General features: G+C 34.4%; 2 protein-coding genes across 3 annotated transcripts in view; both read left to right on the top strand.

Moving 5' to 3' along the window:
* Positions 1-1,785, top strand: part of pax3b (paired box 3b) — a 17,854-nt gene extending 16,069 nt beyond the window's left edge. The window contains exons 8-9 of the mRNA XM_016462536.1: positions 419-656; positions 1,667-1,785. Coding sequence (XP_016318022.1) covers positions 419-656; positions 1,667-1,785 — 357 coding nt within the window. The remainder of the gene's footprint in view (positions 1-418; positions 657-1,666) is intronic.
* A 3,453-nt stretch (positions 1,786-5,238) lies between these two features.
* On the top strand, positions 5,239-6,549 carry LOC107670100 (uncharacterized). 2 transcript variants are annotated; one of them, XM_016462585.1, is made up of 3 exons: positions 5,239-5,333; positions 5,451-5,575; positions 5,883-6,549. In XM_016462585.1, exons 2-3 carry the CDS (start codon positions 5,460-5,462, stop codon positions 6,484-6,486), a joined length of 720 nt encoding a protein of 239 aa, XP_016318071.1. In that variant the 5' UTR covers positions 5,239-5,333; positions 5,451-5,459; the 3' UTR covers positions 6,487-6,549. The 2 variants fall into 2 exon arrangements, with proteins under 2 accessions (XP_016318071.1, XP_016318070.1); XM_016462584.1 differs by having other exon boundaries at positions 5,239-5,345.
* The last annotated feature ends 11,682 nt before the right edge of the window (positions 6,550-18,231 follow it).

The following is an 18,231-nucleotide window of genomic DNA, read 5'->3' as shown; positions in this document are numbered from 1 at the left end:
TAAATTAAATATTTTGCTTATATAAATAATAAATGTAATACATGTGTGTGTATATATATAGATATAAAAATGTTTAGAGGAGAATCTCATGTACTTCTGATGAAATTAAAAGTATATAGTAATAATAATTGTATATATTATACATAATATATTAATATAATTATTATTAATTTCTATTTTAATTTATTATAGTCATTGTTTAATTACACCTATGGGTTGTACTTAATATCTTAATATAATATATTGTAATATATTTTGAGCTTTTGATCAGTATTAGGATCATATCAGCTCCTGATAGGTGAATTATTTTGAGTGCACTATGATTTTAGATGCACTAATCCCCATCACACTATTTAGAACAGACAGTGTGTGGACTGGGTTTGAGCCAGGCTGATAACTCTGATCTGTTTCTCTGTAGGTTATGGGACTCATAAGCCCAGCTGGAGTTTCTCATCAGACTCAGGCTGAGTTTTCTCTGTCTCTCAGCGGTGCTCTGGATTCGGGTGGATCGGTCAGCAGCAGCTGCTCTCAGCGCATGGAACCCTTATCCAGTCTACCTGCCCTGTCCAACCTGCCCAGCCCACAGTCCTACAGCTCGGCCTCCTTCTACAGCATGGAGCACAGCGCCCCCTACCAGTACAGCCAGTACGGACAAAGTAAGGTCATTATACTGTCAAGACTACTCCATCCTTCTTATTTGCTTCACTTGCTACTAGTTTGTGTCATTGGCTGATTGTATACTGTACCTCTCTTTACCATGTATCATTTTCTGTTCACTCTTTACCCCTTTTTCTCAAAAAACATTGTCAAAAATACATTTTAATACGTTTTTAAAAAATTGCTGACACCAGCAATCACAAACCATAAATTATTATTGCTTATCGGCAGTTCTTAAAAACAGCTTTAACCATAATTGTTAAATTTTGTACATATTGTACCAAATTAACACACACACATACACACAATATACAATATAATAATATTATGTAATAACGTTATATGTAAATATATAAATAAAAAAATATTTTACTATATTACAAAAATTGTTATTTTGCTTACCAGAAGATCTTAAAAACGGCTTTGACCACCATTATTAAAATTTGTGCATACTACCAAATTTATTAATATGTATATATACACATTTGTATATAGTTACATATTTATGTATTTTAATACATTTACTCTCATACAATTTATACTGTATATATATTTATATATTTATTATAATAATAATCATACATTAACAACCTCAAAATACGTCTTTAAATATAGCATTAAATTAAATAGCATTTATAATAAAAAAAATGTCTGTCAGGAAATGCAACAATGGTTTACTCTCTGATCGCTAATACTTCATTAGTCAAAAAAAGCAAGCAGGTTATATATTTTGTATCTGTATTTGCTATTTACATCTGTAAGACACAAACAAAAATGTTGCTACATTTATTGCTGTTATGTCAATCTTAACAATTCTGATAGTGACTTCTGGCATCTATACACCAACAAAATGTCAATTTAGGTGATTGTCATTCATTTGTTGGTGACCTAAACAAATAATAAAAGGGTAAAAGGCTTCACACACACATCAGAGGCTGGTATATAGTTGTATGTTATTTGCAGAGGTCTGATCCTGTAATCTGGAGTGTGTGTGTGTGTGTGTGTGAAGGTCATGGTTGGATGCTAATCTCCTGTGGCAGGATCATGATGAGAAGCAGCTGCGCTTGTCTAACTCACTATCCACGCTCGTACAGTTCCGCTCGGATGAAATGGACTCCGCACAAATAAGGCAGCTCTTTAATGAGTCCTTCTTAAAGAGGAGGCTCAGCGTTTGCCAGCCTGATTGCTATGGACGGCACACGCTTTCAAGTCATGCAAACATTAGCAGAACAAATATTACTATTAAGATGCATATTAAATGTGAAAATCATTTAACATTATTAATAAATTATGCTCTTTACATTTTCATGTCTTCCAGATTCCTTTCATTATCTGAGGCCTGAAATCGCCTGAGAGGGTCGTGTGGCTCAGCTGTCCCGAAGGCATAAAGTCCCAAAGTCCTGGAATGAAGGTTTTCTGCAGACGGAGATACAAAACTCTTGGCAATAAAAATACAACTTCTTCACCACTGGATGGCACAGCCGGCAGATCAAAAGATCTCAAACATTCCCTTGAACTCTTCTTCAAAAGCCCTTCCAGCAGAATTATCCACAATCCCAGAAAACACAACAAGACAAGCTGAATCAAAACAAAAAGGAGACGTTTTTTCACTGAGAAACATGTTGAAGTGCAATATGAGAAATGGCCATATTCATACGAGACATTCGCAGCCACTCAGAGCCGCTCTTATGAGGCCAGACGAAAGCGCTGGGCTGGATACGTCTGTCAAACGATTAATCACGATTAATCGCATCCAAAATAAGTTTTTGTTTACATAATATATGTATGTGTAATGTGTATATTTATTATGTGTATATAAATACACACATACAGTAAATATCTAGAAAATATTTACATGTATTTACATGCATCCACAATCCCAGAAAACACAACAAGACAAGCTGAATCAAAACAAAAAGGAGACGTTTTTTCACTGAGAAACATGTTGAAGTGCAATATGAGAAATGGCCATATTCATACGAGACATTCGCAGCCACTCAGAGCCGCTCTTATGAGGCCAGACGAAAGCGCTGGGCTGGATACGTGTTGGAAATAAAAGACAAATGTTTTATAGCAGACAGTGAACTTCTTCTCATGCATTCCTTGACATTTGAATGATGCTTTAGTTTTTTTACATGAGGGACGACTGTAAAATTATACAGTATTCTGGAACTTGGGAGTTCAAAATCATACTTGTTTGAAGTAATTCCTATAGCGGTGCTGTAGTGTTAAAAGGTGCACTGTGAAAATTACTTATTATTTTTAGCAACTATATTTACTGATTTGATATGATCTGATATGCTTAAAACTGCAATATACATTTGGTCGTCCCCAATAATACTTACAACCTTTCTAATGTTGTTTATCTTCTTGCCAAGAGATGGTAAAATACTAAAAGCTCTCAAAAATACTGATAATACAGCCACAACAACTGAATGTTTTTTTATTAATTTATTTTGTATGTGTGTGAGTGTTTATCTGTATCCTCCAGATATTTTGCATAATTAAATCATTCATTGTATGATAATAAACCCTGTTTGTGTGTGTATGTACTTCGCTATATACATTTGGAAACAAAACCTTCATTTGGAAGCTTTTGCAGATGTTGGCAATTGCAACATTTATTCATAAAGCTAATATGGCTTTTTAAAGAAATTGTACATTTTAAAATGTTAATCCTAAATGTTTTCAGGATTTGGGTTTAGGATAAAGTTTAGGAACTGAATTAGTCTGCAGCAGGGTTATTATAGTTAATTAAAACTAATAATAAATCAAGTAATAATAATACACAATAAAAAATTAACAAAAGTTAATTTTAAATTAAAAAATAAATAAAATGGAAATAAATATTTTTTTATTAATTATTAATAATATTTAACTTATTTCATTTCAGCTGGTTGCAAAGGCAGCCTTTTTCATATTCATTTAGTTTAACTTGATACTAAAATGGTACTAACATAACAAAAAAAAAAAGCTGAAATAAAAATTCATTAAAACTATATAGACTTTAAAAAAATGATGATGATGATGAAACAAACACGCAACACTTCACTTAAAATTAAAAAAATACAAAATATTAATCAAATCTATAATAGTATCTCGATACGAAAATATCACTGGTAGTCATTATAATTCATTTGACATAAAAACAGCAGAAGTTAGCATAAGTGTGTGATCTCTCACACATCTGTCTGCAGTCATAGCTTACTCTTCACACTTTCCAGGATGATTCATGTCTCTGTTCTTCCTCAGCCGATCAAACGCTTCACCTGTGGCCTAGAAAACACCGAAAACCTCCTCGAACACCTCAAGAATAACGGACAGGGAGACAGATGCTATTTTATGTCAAACCCTTTCTTTCTTTCGCTCTCTCAGAAGCTTCTTTTGACCCTCTGTCTTCCCTTGTAAATGCCAACCTTCAAACAGCATCCTCTCCTTCACCCTGCTCCGTCATCTGAGGGGTCAAAGTTCAAAGTTCACAGGTCTGGCACATGTTTATCACAGAGAGACAGATGAAAATAAAACTACAGTCTGATCTGTTTTTCATCTGATCCTCAAACATGTGTCTTGACTTGATTACACTCAAGAAACAGAAAAAAAAACAACACTTTTTTTTCAATAATAATGAGCAAGAAAGTCATTTGATATGTTTTACAATTTTTTGTGCATCAGTTTACTGTAAAATTTAAAAAATTACACATTAATATGTTTTTTTTTCATTCAAATAAGCAGCATCACACAGTCAAGAGTCACAGCTGTGATTCTGAGTGAGATATTGTTTTCATATAACAGTAGATATCATGTAGCTTTTGTTGTAAACAAAATATGACCAGGTCGTTGTTAATTTCTTCTCCGCCAACGGAAAATAGATTCAAATCAAATCTCCATTGGCTCTGCAACATTTAGTATAGCTTAAGACTACTTTAAACTGTAGATATATACATATACACCGATCTAAATTTATTATAATCTATTTTATATTCATGCTCAGAACTGCTGTGCATCCTCGGATATCCGCTGATGTATTTCATTCGCAATGCTGCCCTCTACTGGTGCGTAATTACACCTGCAACTCTACCACCAAAACATCATATAAAACATATATAAAGTCCATTTTGAAATTGTATATGTGTGTGCGTGCACATAGTGTGAGCCATTAAATATAACTATAAATATAACTATAAAAAATACAATAATGAATAGTAGTAACAATAGCTTTATTGCACTTCAAAATATTAACAAAATAAAGTGTTATATTTTAAAATTAAAAAAAGAGTATTAAATAAAAATACAGTTGTTTTATAGTACACTTAAAAAAAATACAATGCTAATATTTATGTTTTTTTGTTTTTTTTTGGAATTTTCAACTATTTCAAACCTAAAATCTGCAAACTTCTATTTGAGGCGCTTCATTGAATGCTATAATTTAGTAACTGGTTCTTTCTAAGAACCGAACAAACCACTGATCTATATATAATGTTCTCTATTATAGATCAGTGATACAAACATAAAATGTCAGTTGTTTTATTATTGGATAATTCAGGGATTCTATAGTCTTTTTAAAGAAGAGGGCTGGTGAAGACTAAAATAAATCTCCTTTCTCTTTCACTTTCATCATTCATCACATGGAACAAAAAACAGCATAGACAGTCACAATCAAGACTCATATCATACAAGTAATTTTGGGAGTAGGTTTGTTTCACTTTGAATGGGCTTGTAGGAGTGTTTCTGACGAACTATGCACATTGTATTTACAATTGTATTTTTTCTCTGTGTGTTTTTTGGGATTTTAGAAGTCCACCATGTTTCTAAGCGGACTCCTGCTGCTCTTTCTGCTTCCTGATTGGACAGAAGGCATTGAAGGTGACACTGTGGACATCAGTACTCTCGCGCGTATTATTGATTTCTTCGAGCAAAAGTAAGTCTGTCTCCAGTTTCTATAAAATATTAAAAGCCCAAAGTTATTGTTTACATTAAAAGTTAACAACAAAGTTAAAAGTTAGCAACAAGGAAGTCACAACAGGAAGTAACAGGAAGCTGTCTGTCAAATGGTCATAAATTAAAAACATGGGAGTGTGTCATTAGTCACCTGTAAATTAAAAAGTAATGCATTACTTTACTAGGTACTTGAAAAAAGTAATCTGATTACGTAACTCGCGTTACTCGTAATGCGTTACCCCCAACACTGCCTAAAACAATACTTGATCCTGTTTACTGTTTTCCAGCTATAAAAGAGTTGATAAAGATGGACATCCCCGTCAGTATGCTGTAGCCATCAACGTGCCAAAGCATCAGTGTCAACAGAACTTCAATCCTGCACAGAACAACCTTCTGACTCAGGAGAATGCCATGAATGTGAAAAATGCTATTACCGATGAAACAAACGCACTTTACCAAGGTGCAGAACTCATCGCTGCAGGAACTAGAAAAAAGAAGGGATACAACATGCATTCAGAGTCTCTGCTGCTGAATCCTGCTGACAACTCACCCATGACCAAACTTTTGAATAAAAGAAAAGACGGCTGCTCTATTTTCTTCACATTTGATTCTCCCTGTGTCAATACGTGTCTGGATGAGACAGGCAAACACAGCATTTTAAAGGCCCTGGAGAACTGGAAAGAACACAGTGGAATTAAAGCTTTTGTCTTCAAGAGTTTCTGGAAGTTTGACACTGAAAAAGATCCTCAAACCAAATATAAGCAGATTGTGGCTCATGTTCCTCTCTACCGCTGTGTGAGTGAGACTCAGTGTTATGCTTGTAAAGGGGAAGGAAACACTCCCATCGACGCAAAGTGTCTGCCTCCAAAGAAGATCAAAGATGAATTATAACAGATCTGTGAGTCTTTATTAAGATCTGCTAGATTTTGTTTTTAAATTCAATATGGATAGATGAACTACTAAAAATGCATTTAAAAATGAATCTTGATTCTCACTCAAACAAATAAAATACTTCCACTTGGTAAACATTTGCTTTACATTTACATTTATTCATTCAGCAGATGCTTTTATCCAAACTTACAAAGGAGGATTTTTAAGATCGGAGTAGCTGTGGGCTGCAGTAATGCACATAAACACACCCACAGTTCTCATAAAAATATCAAAGAGCAGGATTTCGGAAAGCATGAGGTGTAACCAGATGTCATGCTACACTCTTGCTAAATGACATCAGGGTCTTCAGCCAGCTGCAGCAAACGCCTGAAGACTTTACAGGGGTTTCTTAACTTAAGGGGATTGTTGCAACCAGGCCCTGGACAATACTGCTGATTATTAAGACTGGAAGACAGTTATTATATTTCATAGACACCACTCCTGTAAAGTTTCAGGAGTGACAAACACATTTAAATGCCGCATAAAATCAAAATGAACACTGCTTTAGTAGTTGCTGGATAGTGGCAATGTACCCACAAAGAGAAATTTTGGTTAGATTTTTTAAAGGTGACATATCATGAAAATCTGACTTTTCCAGTTTTTAAGTGCTATAATCTACGGTGGCCCAGTATTGCAAAACACAATGCAATTAAAAAAGCAAACATAAGCTCAAAACACAATGCAATTAAAAAAGCAAACATAAGTGACAAAAATGAACAACGTATTTTTACTGATTGTTTTGATATCCTGGTAATCTTAATGTATCGATTCATGAATCGAGCAGAAAATAAATCAATATTATTTCCGATTTGGACCGATTAGCTCTGCTCTTGAGAAGTGTGTTCCTGCACAACCGGAGGCTGCAGTTTCAGTACCGCGTTTCTAGGACCCTGGTGGTTTAGTTTGTAGTAATGTTTTTACATGTTGTTAAAGATATTGAATCTCAGGAACCTTTTTTTATTTATTTCACTTGTGATTTTTGATTTTGATTTGATTTATAAATGCATCAGATGTTAATTACAAAGTGTGTAATACCTGATTTGAGTTAACAATTTTAAAGTTAACTGAATTTACAATTAAAATATGAATGAAAAATGTATTTCAGTCTTTAAACAACTGAAAAAGTGGAGTACCTTAAGTCTTAGTTTCTTATGCACAGATCTGCTTTGCATCCTCGGATATCCGCTGATGTATTTCCATCGCAATGCTGACCTCTACTGGTGTGTAATTATTAGTGTGACAAAAAGGTTTAAAAAGCTCTATTATGCTCTTTTACAAAGTCTTGATTTAGTTTTGGGGGTGTTCTAGAACAGGCTCTCATACTTCGTTGTTCGAAAAACATATTATTTTTCACATATTTTACATTATATCTCCTTTTGAATTGGACTATGAGCTTTGTAACTTCGCAGATCTTTTTTTATGCTCAAACAGCAACATTACAGACTAACTAAAGTTGAAAAAGTGAAAAAGCATAATAGGACCCCTTTAAATGTTACAAAGCTAACCACAGTGCAAAAAAATATATATACAAAAATAGACTGACACCATCAATAACCAATATCAGGAAAATATGAGTAAAATAATGTCAAAAGCACATAAACTACATATCAAATACAGCTTTCAAATGAGCATAGGGAACATAAAACAATATTTTGTTACAGTGAAAATACTGTTTGTGAAAGCTGTGATGTTTCAAGATTATGTAGGGATTCCTTTAAAACTCCTCTCCTTCTTCCTCTCCCTCTTCTCTGACGCTGTCCCCACCTCTTCACAATCCTTCTCCAGGTCACACACCATAATTACTATACTTCTCCTAAATATACTGTATACTGATTAGCCCCCTTAAGTTTAACTATTTAGCTCATTATCAGGTAATAAAGAAGGAATCAAATGAAATCAGCATAAATTACACCCAGATATTTAAAAGTTTGTAGAGAGGCAAGACACAAGACTCAAGAATGATTCAAGAGTGTTTATTTATATATATATATACTAATTTTTGCAATAGCACATAATACAACATCAGAAAAAAAGACCCCCTTTTCCATCAGCTGCATGGACAGAAAGGCTGTAGGCTTCAACTCCTGAGAGAGATAAAAAAAAAAAGAGAGAGAGAGGGAGGGAGGGAGAATTAAATAAGAAACATTTGCTTTAACATGTTTAACTCTGTAATATATATTTCTGATTTAACATTTATGCGCTGTTGGGGTTGTAGAGAGAGAACCAAACAAAATAATCATGTTACTGACATCTAACTCCAAACTCTAAACTCCAAATTGAAGTATATAAGAGCAAAGCCCACCAACTGAATGTCCTACCTTCTTTCCTCAATTGTTTGTCAATCCGGTAACACTTTCTATGAAGCCTGTATTTATAATACATTATAAGGGTTTTCTTAAGGCATTATAATTAATGCATAAAGCATTATACAACTTAATAATATGTTGTATCATCTCATAAATAATCATGACAATTATAATACATTAATACTTACGCAGAGTGTTTCCTGTGAGGTTAATATTAATTTTGCTGTGAGCTAGTTTTAAGATCAGTTGTAATACTTTCAAATGAAAAAATGCTATGTGTGTGTGTGTGTGTGTGTGTGTGTGTTTTAAAAAAAAAATGAGATTACATTTTATTTTGATGGTCCCCTTTAGTCTATTGACTATAAGCAACATCTCCATCACCTGCGTGCTTTCACATTGAGCAGCATTAACTACACAGAGCCGTTGTTCACTGACGAGCTGCGCTAAACCAAGATCATATTCACGCGATTTTTTGCTCTGCTCGTCAGAGAACAACGGCTCTGTGTAGGCTTCAACTCCTGAGAGAGATAAAAAAGAGAGAGAGAGAGAGAGAGGGAGGGAGAATGAAATAAGAAACATTTGCTTTAACATGTTTAACTCTGTAATATATATTTCTGATTTAACATTTATGCGCTGTTGGGGTTGTAGAGAGAGAACCAAACAATTTTATTTTGATGGTCCCCTTTAGTCTATTGACTATAAGCAACTTTGCAACTACATGTCAACTAACTCTCAATAGAGTATTAGTAGGCTTAGTTAAGGTTATGGTTGGTAGAATAAGTTTATGTACTTGCAAAGTTGCTTATAGTCAGCAGAATGTCTGTTGGGGAACCATCAAAATAGTGTTAGCATATATTTAGCATACATACTACTAATACTCTAATGACTGCTAGCTGACATGTAGTTGCAGAGTTACTTATCAACAGCTGTCTAAAGGGTACCATCAAAATAATCAAACTGATATTACAATAAAAATAGTTAAAAGCAAATGTGTACACATTCATCTGATCTGATATCTGATCTTATGGCTGTTTGAGAAAAATATTATTATTTATTATTATTATTCATAAGTGGTCTTTGTCTGCTTTTAGTACAGTGAAGTTACTTATAAATACCACTTAATAATAATAAGACCACATTAAAGCATTTTGGAATGTTTTCATGAAGACTTTGTATTTGTTATTTTACAGTAAAAACACTAATAAGATGTACTAAGTTATTGTGCAGATCTTAAACAATGGCAAGATTTGAGACCTATAATTATTATAACTATGAGAAATATAATCCATTGTAACTTAAGTGGATGCAACGTGTCCATTGTGTGTTATAAATCATCATACACTTAACCAAAGATGATTTATACTTAACTATGGTAAAACAATGAGTAACAAACAAGTTTTCACTCTAATACAGTAAGCTACAGGTAAATCTGACACATCTCACATCAACATGCTTTTATCATCTTTTTAAGTTTAATTATTAATTGTGCTGGCTAGATTTACTTATTATAGTCATTATGTCAACAAGGTTTAGCCTAATTAAATCATGGCCATGAATTAAGAACGTCGTAATAATCAATAAAACTAGCAATCAGGAATTAATTATTATTTCTTAGCAGTTCTCACTTTGGCTACGTAAACTTTGCATCGTTTTAACGTTATAAAATAAAACTTAATTGAAAATCAGTAAAGTTACTCACTCTGATTGCTGTCCATGTCGTCCATCTTTAGTGATCCAATTCGGTAGGTGGCGCTGTTACAAAAAAACGAGGGTCCTAGAAATGCGGTCCTATGGCAGATAAACAAAGCAGTTTCCCAGAACTCAACGCGCCGTTACATCACATTCTCATTCTTTATTGTTGTTAGCATAACTGTTGCAAATAAACATAAAAGTTTTTAAAATATGCTATATAATATATAAAAACTAATATATATAAAACTTTTTAAAATATAAAATGTATATTTTTTTTATGCCGGTGTCCATCAGCGAATCTGCTAACGGACACCGTGCTGCGTTGTCACGGGAACATGCCAGCTGAAGATAATGAGGAAATTACGTCGCTCCCTTTGCCGAGTGCATTCCAAACGACTACATAATGGCACGCACGTGCCCTGTTCACTCCAAAGTCCCCACTCCAAGGGGATAGGGATGATCACTTCCATTTGGAATTTGCCCCGTGAACCGTTCGGTACCGATACTCGTACCGGCACACCCCTACTTGTGACACTAAAACAAATTCCTTGTATGTGCAAACATGGTCGCCGTGATTTTGCCAAGTAAGACATGTTCCTGAATCAACATCTTTTGTTGATCCTGGATCAACATTACTGTCCAAAAATACAGACTTAACCCAATCCCTACCCCTAAACCTAACCTTACCCATAATTTATTCCTAAAATCAGAGGGAAATGATAGCTGATTAACAAGGGTGTAGAAGCACCTAGTCCTGATTGTAAGCCTAAAATGGACATTTCCTGAAAAGTTATCTCTCAATTCTGATTGGTTGATTGGAATGATGTTCCAGGATCAACAAGGATGTTGATCCAGGAACATGTTGTACTTGGTCAAATCATGCTCACCGTGCAAACATACTTGGCAATGAAGCTCTTTCTGACTTCTGACTTCTGAAGTGTGTGACTACAGGTGGCATAACATTGCATCACTGTACTTTGATATACAAATCGATACTGACATACTACAGTATTTGCCTTGTATGCCAATGTATTTAAAAAAAAAACATGGGACATGTATTGTCCAATATGGTTATGTTGTGGCACTTTAGCCTACTGTTTTATAACTGGTTTTGCCTGAAGAACAGCAACACTGACATTCAATGTGCAGATGTCAAACATAAAAAAGACCTTTGTCATCTCTGACAAACAGACAAACACAGGTTTGGTTTCAGTCTACTGTAGGTTAAGGTTCAGGTTTGGTTTCAGTTTACTGTAGGTTCATATCCTCTTCCTCCAGCGCCCTTTTTGTTGTTTGTGTTCTAAACTTTCTCGGAGTGAGAAACCGCTCCAAACGATGCATTCCTTGAAAGATTTAGACCGAATCATGAACTGATTCAAAGCATGTGGCTATTTGACTGGAAGAGTGATTTATTCAAGATATGGATATCGGGTCAACTTCAACTATTGCAGAGTGCCATATTGATTTAAATTCCAAAGAACTGTGCAAACATGTATTACAACAGATATTTCTTAAAACCAAATTGCCTATATAACACTGATTCTTTCTAAGAGCCGGCTTTCTGTATGTCTGTGTGTTTTGTGATTTTAGATGTTCACCGTGTTTCTATAAGCAGACTCCTGCTGCTCTTTTTTTTTTTTTGCTTCCCAATTGGACAGAGAGTGTTGAAGAGTTACACTGTGGCCATCAGTACTCTTGCCCATATTATTGACTTCTTCAAGCAGAATTGAATTAATATAGCTCAAAGTTTGCATTAAATGTTAGAGATGAGATAGTCACAACAATAGGGCTTTTTACACTGAAATGAATACCCAGGTTAACTGCTAAACCCAGGTAAATTATGAGCAAGAGTGAAACAAGATAACATAGGATTTAGAATGACCCAGGTTAATTATTTTAAGTGTAAAAAGCCCTGTTAATGAGGAAGCAGAGAAATTAGAAGTAATTGGTTACTCATTGATTTAAAAAAAATCATTAATCACCCTAAACAATATTAACAGCTATAAGGAAGTCGATAAAGATGGACATCCCCATCAGTACGCTACAGCCATCAACGTGCCAAAGCATCAGTGTCAACAGAACCTCAATCCTGCACAGAACAACTTTCTGACTCAGGAGAATGCCATGAATGTGAAAAATGTTATTTCTGATGAAACAAAGGCGCTTTACCAAGGTGTAGAAACCTAACTAGAAAAAAGCAGAAATACAACATGCATTCAGAGTGTCTCCTGCCGAATCCAACTGACAACTCACCCATGACCAAACTTTTGAATAGAAGAAGAAACGGCTGCTCTGTTTTCTACACATTTTATTCTCCCTGTGTTAACATGTCTGGATGTGACAGGTGAACACAGCATTTTAAAGGCCCTGGAGAACTGGAAAGAACATATGGAATATGGAAAATTCCAAAATATGGAATTAAAGCATATTTGTTTTCAAGAATTTCTGGAAGTTTGACACTGAAAAAGAACTTCTGACCGAATTTAAGCAGATTGTGGCTCATGTTCCTCTCTACCGCTGTGTGAGTGAGACTCAGTGTTATGCTTGTGAAGATGAAGGAAACAGATGTGTCTGCCTCCTAAACAGAAAAATGCTGAACTGTAACACTGTGCAATTTTACATTGTTTTACACTGCTTTGAGCTCTTTTATCAAACTGTGCTTCATGCCCCCGCTCTCCCTGTTGCAAGTGCAACCATGCTACAGAGCAAGTATACTATGTGTTTTGAAAATATTTTGAGGTGATAACACCGTATTGTGCAAGGAACTGTGCAAAAATTTGTCTTCATTAATTAATAATCTGCTCCTGTAATCATAATCTGTGTGAACAGGAATACATTTTGTTGATTTTTACTGCCTAGTGTTCATTTTATTTGGAAACTGCAGAAAATGTTATGTTTTTTTTTTTTTTTTAAGTTTTGCAAAAATGTAGGAGATGCTCAAAACTGATTTGACTAATGTATTAGTCTTAGAGAGCAAGGGTTAGACATGACTGTAACGACTAGTAACAAACTGGCATGCAGATCTTAGACCAAACCGAATGTCAAACACATCTTCCTATGAGCAAAATCTAACACACATAGGACAACACATGCGTATCAGCCGGTAAATGCAAAAAGGACTTTTACAGAAATCTGTCAAAATAAAATTAATTTGAAATATTCCATTGCACAAATATGTATCAATAGCATTGTCAATTCATTTATCTTTAAAATGAGCCCAAATATTTGTTCTTTCTGTATGCCTGACACAACCTACAAGTCACATTTGAATTCAAATACTGTCATGACATTTGTACTCAATTCTATTTCTCCATCATAACTGTGTTTATAGATGGTTACTTGTTTTATTTGTCACAACAGAAGTACAAAAACACAGCAAACAGACGTATAGGCCTACCACTGAAGCATTACTATTTGACAAAAATATATAGGCCTATGCAATAATTAGTAGAAAAGATAACAATTCACCCAACACAAAACTTCCTGAATAAAGAGAATCCAGATGTGAAAATGTTATATCCTTTTTATGAAGACTGCAATCCTTCTTACTACTGAAAACCTTACCATTCCACCTGACAAACCTATTGAATAAAAGAAAAGAGGAGAGCTGTACTATCTTCTATCTATAAATCCCTCTGTGTTAAATCCTGCCTTAAGCCTTCTACACACTGCACTATTTTAGCAATCCTATAAGATCATTGCAGATCACACTGTGCGACATGGATCTAATAATCTTTGGTACGACATGCATGTAGACTGTACGATGGTGACACCTATTGACTCGTACGCTATATGTACAATATAACCAGAGCTTTGTGCTAGGGCCGCAGGGTTGCCAGGACTTAGAAATAAAACCAGTCCAAATTCTTATTCAAAACAGCCCAATCGCAAAAAAAAAAAAAAACAACCCAATCGCTTTTTCCTCCCCGCGGTTTTCCCCTCCGTCGGGGGTCCGCTCCGTCGAAATCGCGTTTCGAGAGGTTCGGGCCGGGGAGAGACAACAGTGTAAAAATAACCCAATTCCGCTTTAAAACCGCGGACTTGGCAACCCTGGTGCGGGCTTTTTTTTTCTTTTTTTTTCCCAACATATAATATAACGGTACTGAACAAATATAAACTACAACAAAGAAATAGAAAATATACACTATACTATAAATAATAATACAGGTAAAAAAAAAAAATTATAAAAAAAAATAAACAGAAAAAGGAACAGGTATGAGATCATCATATAAATAACATAAAAGCTTCACAAAGAGACCTAGTGCGTTTTGCTTTACTGTTTTTCAACCCAAGTAGTAACTCAATATAATTTTTCATATCTATCTGAAATAACAAAAAGTTGGGTTTTCCTTTAGCCCATTTCTGTTTATGTATATGGTATTTCCCCATAATCAAACAAAGATTAACAATAAAGGCCACATTTGGTGGTAATCTTTGTCTATTAAAATAAAAAAATACATCTTTTTCAGAAAAGTAAACTTTCATGCCTAGGCATTTACAAAGGAAACATTCCAAATCTATCCAAAACATTTTGCTATAAATGCAGTTACAAAAGAATTTTCTTTCTCAGTCCCACAGAAATCACGTATAACATCTATATCAGTACGAAATCTAAGAAAATGAGTTTTAACAGGGTACACCAGATGGAGTATTTTAAAATGCACTTCTCTCACCTTATTTGTTATGCAATATTTTTTAAGCAGCAACCATGCATATTTCCAGTCAATGCACTCAAATTTAGAAGATATTGGGCTGTATTCTGTTAGTAACTTCCTGATAAAGTAATTATTCCATTTTCTATCATTAATAGTAACTCCGTTAATTGCAACATCAGATCTGAGACTCACAGTCTCCTTATTCACATTTCCTTTAAACAGACATTTTAGTCCGGATGGTATAGCATCAAACACTATACAATATTCTTTAGGGATTATTGGAATATTATACCTTTGAAGAAATTCTATGTAGGTATACAGGTGCCCATTTTCATTAAATAACTGTTTAACAAATATAATACCATTGTCTACCCGTTTTTGAAAAAACAAAGTTTTATGTTTAAACATTATATACCTGTTATTCCAAATTATACATTTATTTGGCGAGAAATTATGCTTATATAGAAGCATCCATGAGAGTAGCACCTGCTTGTGGAAATTACTTAATCTAACTGGAATCTTACTTATTTCAAAGTTGCATTGCAACAGAAAAGCAACACCACCCAGCTTTTCAAAGATTAGATTAGGAATTAAATACCAAATTTGGTTTTTATATTGAAAGTAATTCTTGAACCATCTATTCTTTAAAATTGCATTTGATGTGCTGAAGTCAAGCACATGTAAGCCTCCATAACCAACCGAATTAGTTAAGGTACCTTTTTTAATGTAATGAGATCTATTTCTCAAAATGAAATTGTAAAGATTTTTTATCTACTTCTTTAATGATGTTATTAGGGACTTCTAGTGAAATAGCAGGATAGAGCAGACGAGATAAACATTCCGTTTTTGATAAAATAATTTTACCTTTCATTGACAGGTTTCTCATTAACCATAAATTAAATTAACTTTTAACTTTTTGAACCACAGGTTGAAAATTAAGCTGTCCCTTTCCTTTTCATCTTTACATATTTTGATTCCTAAATAGGTAACAACATTCTTTACAATTTTTCAGAGGGAACAACTCACATTTGTTTAAATTACATTTTAACCCTGAAACCAATGAAAAGTCATTCAAACAATCAATCACATTTTTAATTTCTAATGAATCTCTAACAAATATCGTTGTATCATCTGCTAATTGACAGCATCTTATTTCTCTTTCTAAAATCCTGATTCCGTGAAAATTATATTTGTTCATGTAAAGAGTCATTGTCTGGGTTACAAGTAAAAATAAAAAAGGAGATATTGGGCATCCCTGCCTCATGCCTCTTTCTAAGAGAAATCTGAGGGTAGTGCAATTTGCAAGTTTTACTGAGCTATTACACCCATTATATAAAGTATAAATGGCCCTTTTAAAGAAATCACTTTAAAGAAGTCTCAAACATAAATGATAAAACATATAAAACTACAAAAAATATAAAACTTTCACTATCAATATACTCATTATAATCAATTAAATCTCGGACCAAACGAATATTATTACTTATATGTCTGCCCTTCATGAATCCTGATTGGCAATCATCTATAATTTGCTCTAAGCATTTTTTTAATCTTTCTGCAAAAATAATGGCAAACCACTTAACATCGTTATTGAGTAATGTAATATTAGTGAGTGAGTGAGTGAAGTGACATGTGGCCAAGTATGGTGACCTGCATTTATCCCATCCAAAGTGCACACACACAGCAGTGAACACACACCCGGAGCAGTGGGCAGCCATTTATGCTGTGGCGCCCGGGGAGCAGTTGGGGGTTCGGTGCCTTGCTCAAGGGCACCTCAGTCGTGGTATTGAAGGTGGGAGAGAGCGCTGTACATTCACTCCCCCCACCTACAATCCCTGCCGGTACGAGACTCAAACCCGCAACCTTTGGGTTACGAGTCCGACTCTCTAACCATTAGGCCACGACTTCCCCTATAATGTCCTTATTAGCTTTTGGTATCAGACTAATCAATCCCTGACATAACGAAGGAAGTACCTCACCACGTTCTATAGCTTCATTAAACACACATAGTAAAAACTCAGATAATTGTTCTTGAAATTCCTTGTAAAATTCGCTAACCAAACCATCATTACCGGGAGATTTATTGTCTTTTAATTTACTGATCCCAAATCTAACTTCTTCTATAGAAATATAGAAATATCTTTGTCGCACGACATCATACTATCCTGATCTATACATTTGGCATTTGCTTTAATGCTTTCTAAAAAAAAGTCTTGTATTGCCATCATCTTCTTTACTATATAACGTACCCTGGTGCGGGCTTGATCCGTGTGTGTGGTTACTGAGTGACGTCTGTTAGATCCCGCCTCTGTCTGACGTAGCAAATAAGGGCTCACCTGATCTGACGATGATCTGTGGGTAGAGTTAAATCAAAGACTTTGGTTAAGTAGGTGGAGTGTCTGCGTTTCCACACAGACATTACTAGCTACTAAAAAATATCCTACCTAATGAATCTAAATATTGATATTCCATCTGGTGGTGCTGTTTGCAGGACTGCTAAGGTGTGTAGCCTAAATGTAAGAGAAATATCTGACATCAGAATCCTTATTTACTTTTTAAATGTTTACTGTATAATTTAGGCTTCATTCCGAGAAGACGATTCTGGAATTTACCTCATATTACAGTAAATATTAAAAAAATCCATTTCCTTCTGTGGACTTAATTTACGCTGACCACCCTGTAAGAAAGACCCCAAGAAAAGGGCTGTGTTTCTTGAAAGCATCTCTATGTCTTAATAAATGTAGGCTCACAAATGGTAGTTTAGACAGCTTGAAATCATTGCTTTCCTCAAGACAACAACAACATTTTAACAAAAATTACACAATTTAATGACAATTATTGGCATTAAAGAGAAAAGGAATGATCTCTAACAATGCTGCCAGCAACTCATACATTTCTCATACATACATTTACATTCACAAAAGAACAACAAATGAAACATGCTACATAATGCCTCTGACAGAAACCGTGCAATTGTTTGTTGTCCAAACTGAACACAACAGCAGGTTGCATGTAAGACAATTTCAGTAAACGATAAAAAGATTGCGGTTTAC

Source organism: Sinocyclocheilus anshuiensis, unplaced genomic scaffold (genome assembly GCF_001515605.1).
Source record: "Sinocyclocheilus anshuiensis isolate Anshui unplaced genomic scaffold, SAMN03320099.WGS_v1.1 scaffold48, whole genome shotgun sequence".
Taxonomy (NCBI): domain Eukaryota; kingdom Metazoa; phylum Chordata; class Actinopteri; order Cypriniformes; family Cyprinidae; genus Sinocyclocheilus; species Sinocyclocheilus anshuiensis.
This window is presented reverse-complemented; position numbering and strand designations above follow the sequence as displayed.

Excerpts from the sequence above, each read along its gene's own strand:
- LOC107670100 (XM_016462585.1), top strand. The coding sequence starts at position 5,460 with ATGTTTCTAAGCGGACTCCTGCTGCTCTTTCTGCTTCCTGATTGGACA. Across the intron at positions 5,576-5,882 it reads ATTGATTTCTTCGAGCAAAA|CTATAAAAGAGTTGATAAAG; the intron begins GTAAGTCTGTCT and ends ACTGTTTTCCAG.